General features: G+C 35.4%; 1 protein-coding gene across 1 annotated transcript; it reads right to left on the bottom strand.

Moving 5' to 3' along the window:
- Nucleotides 1-7,980: 7,980 nt before the first annotated feature.
- Nucleotides 7,981-8,907, bottom strand: LOC112919791 (olfactory receptor 4N5). Its single transcript, XM_025998314.1, has one exon. The coding sequence runs from the start codon at nt 8,905-8,907 to the stop codon at nt 7,981-7,983; it is 927 nt and encodes a 308-aa protein (XP_025854099.1).

Below are 8,907 nucleotides of genomic sequence, written 5' to 3'. Positions count from 1 at the left end.
ATGCAGGCATATAGTTAGGGAAAGAACAAGTCACAGGGAATAAGAGGCACAGCATAAGGAGGAGCCAATAATATTGTGATAGTGTTGTATGGTGACGAATGGAGTTATACTTCTGATGAGCATAGGATATGTATAAATTTGTCAAGTCACTATATTGTACACCTGAAACTTATGTAATACGTGTTTCAATTATACTCAAATAAATTTCATGATAAAAAAACAAAAAACATATTAAAATATTTTAAAAACTGAGAATTTAATTAATTTTTAAAGTACATCAAAAGAGATGATCCCCAAGATGTTCAAGTAATTTTAGGTTTTCTATTTGCTTTTGGAAGTCTTTACATCTTCCACAAACTCATGTATCATTATTGTTGTTGTTATTATTTAAATATTACTTAATGTTATTGTATTTAATAAATTCATGCTTACTATCTGAAAGAGCCCACTAACTATTCCCTCTGCTTTTACTTTTGCTATATTATATTCTTTACTTAAGAGGATGGAGATATACCAAACTGTAATATACATGGGATCCCAACCTTCTCATTCTCAAAGCACATTAATGACTTTATATTGACAATAAAAAGGAATCCACTAGCCTGAAAATGCTGGTATTTTCCTTTCTATAAAATCTAAGAATAGATACTCTCTCTTTTATTCATCAATCTCCTTTATAGAGGTCCGTCTTTAATACTTATGAACTCCTTCTCACTTAACAGTATCTAGGTGCACTGGCCTTTGCCTGGAGTGCTCCTTTCCCTGCTTAAGTGTCTAATTCTAGAGCTTTTTAAATGTGTTGGTATGACTGTCTCCCCTTAAAGTGGTCTTCTGAGACCACCACACAGAACATAGATCCCTCCTGTTGGTTACTCTCTCTGCAACAGGGACCAGGTCTGTATCTCTAGCCATGTACCTGTATTGCTTTGGACAGGGTTGGCACCTACTAATGAAGAATGGGAGAAGGATACTCAACAGTCTTTGCTACATGGTCTAGCCTCATTGCTAACCTCGTCACTGATGATGATGCTATCTCTAAAATTTTTTTCAGTTTAATGAGCATTTAACTGCTTATCCATTTTCAGACTGTTGCCAGGGGAAAGTTGAATTTTCTTATGTTTTTCTAATAATTCCTAACAAGTATAATGACAGTATCAGTATTTTATGAGTGGTGACATTCTATGATTTTTAAAGTCATGAATCAGACACTTTACCCTTGCATTTCTACAATTTCTCTCTCTTTTTAAATAATTGGATAAATTATTATATAAATAATTATATATATATTTGAATTTTATATATATAATTCAAAAAGTAAGATTATTCAAACTGATAAGGATAGTTAAACAGTTTGAACATCCCTAGATTTTTTTCTCTAAGAATAATTTATTTGGCTTGGATTGCTGGATTATTTTTTTTTAAGATTTTATTTATTTGTTCATGAGAGACACACAGAGAGAGGGAGAAAGAGAGAGAGAGGCAGAGACACAGGCAGAGGGAGAAGCAGGCTTCATGCAGGGAGCCCGACGTGGACCCGATCCCAGGTCTCCAGGATCAGGCCCTGGACGGAAGGCGGCACTAAACCACTGAGCCACCCAGGCTGCCTGATTGCTGGATTATTATCTTAATTTCCAGTAGTCATTTGTATAGTGTTTCTGATTTTTGTATTTTTCCCAGTTGTAACAAAAATCAGATATGTTCCAGTTTAATTTTCCCCTATCAGCTCTCCCTTCAGTTATCATTTTGGCATTTGTATTTATCACTTATGGATACATTTAAGGTTATTACTGAAAATCATGTGATGTGGTCTGTAGGTAGACTAACAGGTCAGGTTAAGTAACCTACCAGTTTGCACTTGGACTTCAGAAGTAACATCAACATGAGATGGATGCTTAATCTTCATCATCCAGTGATTTTATTTCCTGCTCTGAACTTCAGAAGACAGCAGTATATCAATGTGTCCCTTGGTAGGAGGCACAAAGGAGAAAACTCATTTGATTGTTTTAGATTCCACAGAGACTAGTGGTAAAAAAAGTAATTGGGATTGTTAAAATAGACTTTGGACACTATAGAAATGAGACACCGTTTTTTATTCACAAAATTGATAATACTTTAAAAACAATATTCAATACTCAGGTGGGCAGTGGAAATAGAGGACTAAAGTTGAATGATGAGCATTGCATGAGGTTTATTCTTTTTTGTAGTTTGTTTTCTACAGAGAGTTTTGGTAAATGTGATGTTTAGGAAAATATAAATATTCCAGATTATTTTAATTCTAAATTACATTAAGGCTGAAATTTTCACAGTTAAACTCTACTTTCTCTGGAATTTATTGACTAATAATGTGAGATAATTTTTTATCATTGCTATTAAATAACAATAATTCATCCCACTAAATTCTTAGTGAATTTTTTATGCTTTCTTTATAACCTTTTAAATTTGCCAATAGACCCCAGTCTTTAGGTATGTTCATTATTGTTTTGTTTTCTTTGATAATATTTGAGGAAATACTACATATTTTACTATTCATTATGTTTATAGTATATTTAATATATGGAAGATCAAGTCTGCCCTCATTGTTTTATTCAGTCACTATTTTCTTGGCTAGTTTCATATCCTTTTATTCTAAATTACATTTACTTTCTTTTTTTAAAAAAAATAATTTTATTTATTTATTCATGAGAGACACAGAGAAAGAGAGGCAGAGACACAGGCAGAGGGAGAAGCAGGCTCCATGGAAGGAGCCTGCCGCGGGACTTGATCCCAGGGTCCCAGGATCATGCCCTGGGCTGAAGGCAGGCGCCAAACTGCTGAGCCACCCAGGGATCCATACATTTACTTTCTAAAGTTAAAACAAGTTCTACTGATACTTTGATATCACAGTATAAAACTTACAAGAAATGTAGAAAAATGAACAGAATTACGAAATTGAGTCTTTCATGCAAAAGGATTTTATGTAACTTGAAATGTTTGCCTACTTATGGTATAATTTTCTCACCTTTATTACCAACATATTTTTTAGCACATCTTTTGTTATATGTAATTTTGCCTATTTCCTACTTTGATGCTTTATTTAATGTGATCTTTTTCTTTATAATAATTGATTTTATTGCTTTTGTTTCCATTTTTCCATTTTAAAGTTATAAATGGTATCACTGTGGAGATCTTATTTGTAATTTTTTCCCAATTCATTGTCTTCTTTGTTTCAGGTTACTTGTAAAAATCATCTACAAACATTAATAACATATTTTTCTAATACATTTCTTGTACCTCATGCAATTAACTAGAGTTTTAGAGCAATGTTGAATGACAGTGATAATAACAAGCTATTGCAGAACTTGTTAATCTCCCAAACATGACCCTTCCTTCTTTCTTGAAAATGAAAGCTCATTTTCTTGGGATCAGGTGTCTGTGTACTTCCATGGAATCTCCAGTCCCATGCACAAAGCTGCATCTCACTATTTGGGGCTAATCACAGTTTTCATTTTCCTCATCAGTGACAAGGTTAGCAATGAGGCTAGACCATGTAGCAAAGACTGTTGAGTATCCTTCTCCCATTCTTCATTAGTAACAGACACCTCAATTCATTAAGTGTTATTTGTGCAGCCTTCCCTGCAAGTAATAATGGCCAATAACATAAAAGTAAACAGTATTATCAGGCAGGTACTTCCTTAAAATTCTTTATAAGGGCTGACTCCTGGGAGAGTAATGCTCTTTCCCTCTCCCCAACTCCATATTTACCCAGGCCTAATCGGAAAAGTGTTAGTTTTTATACTAATATTAAATAATATAAATGCTTATAGTTTAATGCTATCAGTTAAACATTGTACAAACAGAAGGATGTTAAGTGATTTCTCAAGTGACAAAATATCTGAGTTGGTAACAGAAAATGTCCAGGGAAACCAAAGGTGAGCATCTACTGGAAGAAACCACCAAATCTAAGCTGGAGGGACAAGAGAAGACAGTCTTACCACAGCCCAAGGGTGTGGTCATATGTTCATTTTCTTCTCCCTGAACAAATTTCCATAAACATAGAGGCTTCATCGAACTCAAACTTGGTATCTCAAGTTATGTAGGTCCAAAATCCAACATTGGTCTCACTGGGATACTGTCAAGTTGTTGGCAGAACTATATTTTTTATTGGAGGCTTTGAGGGAGAAACTTTCCCAGACTCATGCTGGCTATGAGCCAAATTTAGTTCCAGATGGTTGTAGAATAACATTTCCTTACTGATTTTTAGTCAGGGGTTATTCCCACTTTCTGGGCATTGCCTACATGACTTGGTCATATCTTCTTCCTCTTCAAAGCCAGAAACAGTGCATCAAAGCCTCCTCAAGTCTCATCCTACTTGGCTTCTTTTTTCTTTCTATGGATTCATGAAAGATTCAGTGTCTTTAAATACTCATTCATTGGATTGAGTCCACCCAGATTATCCAGGGTAATCATGCCATCTGAAGGTTTATAAACAATCACATCTTCAAAGTTCATTTTTCCATATAAGACAACCTATTCATAAGTTCCCTGACTAGGGTATGGACTTCTTTGGGAGACCATTATTCTGGTTATAAAAGCTTATATACAAAAGTTGGAAGTGTTGTGGCCCATTTCACTAGGAGAGCTAGAGCCATGGAAGTGTTTCTGAGTTCCGGAGGGAGCCACAGAAGTACTGCAGATGTTTGGGCTAAGGCAGTGTGTGTGTGTGTGTGTGTGTGTGTGTGTGTGTGTGTGTTCTTTGTTTTCTTTTCTTCCCACCCTATGTTAATCTAGTGACACTTACTTGTAAACACCTGGAGATCAAATGACTTAAGGTCCTGGAAATGCAGTTTTCATGGATAAGGACTGCCTATAATATGGAGCAAACTTTTAGAAATAAAAAGGATGGATTGGAAGGAAAGTGGGCCTATAATGGCACACATCCTTTATTATGCAGTCTTTCTAGAATACAAATGTGGTGTGGTGAATTTTTATAGACATTTTGTGACAAATTATTTAAAAAGGGCACACATACAGGAGGTTTTGGAGTCTCTGGTGATACTGTGGCACTACTATAGCAACATTGGACTAAGATGCTATGAATTTGTTTTACACTAGAAAATAAAACCCTGTCTAATTTAATTATAACACTGTAATCCTGCTTAATTTTTAGCAGACCCACAGCTAATAACACAGTTTTAGTCAAGGACATGTGATATACAGTTACTTAAGGAAAGTTAAGTGAATTTTCAATATTCCTAAATAGGTCATAAGAAAAACAACATTTTCCCTTCACAGATTAAGTCACTGTGAAGGATAAAGTATGAGGACAAAAACCTCATTCACTGAAGATGGCAGGGTCCTGCCACATTTGTGAAATTTGTGGGGCTTTATATAGGGAAGTATGCTGAGACATCAGCTTAAAAGTTAAAGTATTGCATCTTGCACCTCAATCACTATACCACTAAGAAGAAAGCATAATGTCTGGTAGTCTTCTCCAAGTTCTAGAGGCAGTATATTCCAGCTTATATATATTGCTCATTTGTTGATTTATCTGAGGATTCTAGTGTTTGTGAACTTAGTTCAGGAAAAGCAGCCTAGTAGATTTAGTACAAAGTGAATGTAGCCTTACTGCTATGGCCATAGGTCCAGGCAATTTCTACAGTATTGAAGTTATCTATGCTGGGAAACAGACCATTTATAAGGTTTTCCATGCCCTCATAGGAAAATCATAATTTAGTTTCATAAGATTATATAGCAAGCCTATGCCATGTGCAGCAGAGAATTATGCATGAGTGGAAATCAGCTCCTGTCTTTCCACTATGCCCAAGGAGGAAAGGACCATGTGACCATAGAACTTCAACTGTCTTTTGAGATGGAGCTATTCTTCATGTTCTATATTGTTTTATATTAAGACTGACTAGAGGGCATCCCAGTTTTCAAATCATATGCTGCTATCTTGTGATGGCATCCTCTAGGATGTAGTGTACACTCTTAATTATTGACATTATATATAATTTGTTCCCAATAAGAAAAATCTGCAGGCCTTCATGGAATATTCCTCATATATATCTTCATTCCCTGTAAAACATGTGTAGAATTTATGCTTTCTTTTCCACAGCTTCAGGCTCTCTAGTTCTAGTTCTGGGATATGCTTTCACCAGTAATTCAGTAAGATTTCTATTAGCTTTAAGCTCAATCACTTTTCAATTTTCTTTCCCAGAGGCACAGAAGCAAAGAAAGGTGTTACCATCTTATAAAGGATCATTTACCTTGATCACTCGAAAAAGTAGTACTGCTACTATACAAGGATCATGGAAGATTTTTCTTAAATCCAAATTGAAATGTGCAATTGAACTATTCTACTTGTGATGTGAAAAAAGTGCATTGGATAGTATTACTAACAAAGATGACATTGAAGAAGAAAAGATTAGTTAACATGAAGACATAGCAGTAGCACTATACAAATGAAACAGGAGAATAAAAATAATTTTTATTATATAAATCTCTTTAAAAGATAAATGACTATACATAGCAAAGATAATGGCAATATATTGTTTAATATATTATCTCAATAATCATAGACATTAATATAAAACAATATAAACATCAGAGCCAAGAGAAGGAAGTACACTATTGTAACTTTCTTACATGATATCTGAAAAGATAAAATTTGAAGTTAGACTGTGATACAGTAAAATGTTCAGTATGTATTTGCAACCCTAAAATAAACACTAAGAACCTCAAGAAAAAGATAGCTAAGAAGTCAAGATTATTAATATGAAAAAAACTAAAAGGTAGAAAGAAGATAAAAGTAACACTCAAGTATCCAAGAAAATACATAAAAAATACAAAACTGAAAAACTCCAGATAATAAAATATAAAGATCATCAATTTTAAGTGAATTGTGTCTATTATCATGATATTGTAAATGAACTAACAACGTATTTAAAGGCAACGATTATTGTATTGGATAGATATATATTACCACCACTAAAAATAAAGACCTATGTAGATGAAAAATAAAAGGATAGTGAAAGAAAAACTGTTAATATATTACTATCTAACCAGATTGTGTTATATCAACTTACTCTTGCATTGTAACAAATTACCACAAACTCATTGACTTAAAATAGCAAAAATTTATTATCTTATAATTCTTTAAATTCTCCTTGGGCTACACTCAGAGTTATCAGAGTTGCATTCCTTTCTGGAGACCTTATGAAAAAAATCTCTTTCCTTGTCTTTCACAATTAAACCAAGTAGGATGCATCCAAAAGGAAGGGGAAAATGTGAAAAAAATATGAATAAATATAGAACGTTTGACAAGAAAGCAAAATATAATCCAATCATATCAATAATAATCCTATTACAGATCTATTATATAGAATAATTGTCAAGCATTTCCACATATATATATAAAACTATACAAACCCAACAAGGCATCATACTATTTTTGTACAGTCAGTACTTAGTATATACTTAATTACATATATCAACATATTTGACAAACTACTATTCTTTCTGTCATCTTGAAATGCACCAATTGATAAGATCTTTGTACCCTTGCACTTGTCATCCTCTCTCTAGAATTTTCTGTCCCCATGTAATTCCACGGGTATTTCTTTCAAGATGTCTGGATATCAGCTAACCACCACTCTAAAAGACCTTGCTTAACAACCAAAAGCAAAGTAACTACCATCTCCTGGTCAAACTCTATCATAAAATTATTTTTATTTGCTTCAGTTCACTCTCTCTTTTGGATATCATGGGTTGCTTTTAATATAATAGTTTAATCTATGTTTATCCACTTGACTATAACCCCAAGAGACCTGGAATCTTACCTGCCTATTTACATACCTAGAATAGTGCCTGAAAATTGCAAGTACTTAATAAATGTAGTGTTGGGTAAAATGACTGACTGATTCAGTGCATTAATGAATAAATGATTTCATTAATTCCAGCTATATTTTCTCCTTTGTTGCTTGTCCTATCATTCTATTCCATTCAGCAAGCCATGTGACGACTCAATAACCTCTTCATGGAAGCTTTCACTTCTTGGTTGCGAAGTGTATAAATCACAGGGTTCATCAAAGGAAAGATGACTGTGTGAAAGAGAGAAACTACTTTGTCAGCTGGGAAGGCTCTGAAGGGTCGAGTGTAGATGAAGATGGCAGGTCCAAACATGAGAAACACAATGATAATATGTGTAGTACATGTGGAAAGAGCCTTGTTCTTCCCTTCAGAGGAGTGTCCCTTCACACGGCAGAGGATGACTGCATAGGAGGCCAGAAGTCCCAGGAAGCACAGCAGGGTGAGCAGGCCACTGTTGGAGACCATCAGGAGCTCCACCACAAAGGTGTCTGTGCAGGCCAGCTTGATGACTTGCGGCACATCACAGAAGAAGTTATCCAACTGGTTGGGGCCACAGAACGGCAACTGGAGAATAAGGGCTACTTGTACAATGGAATGAGCAAATCCCCCAAGCCACAGGGCCAGCAGCAAGGTGTAGCAGACTCTAGCGTTCATGATGGTGGAATAGTGCAAGGGATGACAGATGGCGATGTAGCGGTCAAAGGCCATCACAACAAGAAGGAACATTTCCCCCGCCCCCAGGAAGTGCAAGAAAAAGAGCTGAGTGATGCAACCTCTGTAGGAGATTATTTTCTTTTTGGAGAGGAAGTCCACCAGCATCCTGGGAGCCACAATGAAAGAGTAAGATGCATCCAGGAAAGCCAAGTTTCCCAGAAAGAAGTAGAGGGGGGCTGTGAGGCCAGGGTCTGATCTGATGGTGAGGATGATAAGGAAGTTTCCAGGGAGGATGATGAGATAGAAACCTAAGACAAGCACGAATACCAGGAGCTGAACATGTTGAGACTGGGTTAGACCCAAGAGAATGAAGTCTGTCAACACTGTGCTGTTCTCTGTCTCCAT

Source organism: Vulpes vulpes, chromosome 15 (genome assembly GCF_048418805.1).
Source record: "Vulpes vulpes isolate BD-2025 chromosome 15, VulVul3, whole genome shotgun sequence".
Taxonomy (NCBI): Eukaryota; Metazoa; Chordata; class Mammalia; order Carnivora; family Canidae; genus Vulpes; species Vulpes vulpes.
The sequence above is the reverse complement of the archived record's forward strand: the minus strand, read 5'-3'. Positions and strand labels throughout refer to the sequence as shown.

Bases quoted from the DNA above. Each gene is read 5' to 3' on its own strand.
- LOC112919791 (XM_025998314.1), bottom strand. From the start codon at position 8,907: ATGGAGACAGAGAACAGCACAGTGTTGACAGACTTCATTCTCTTGGGT.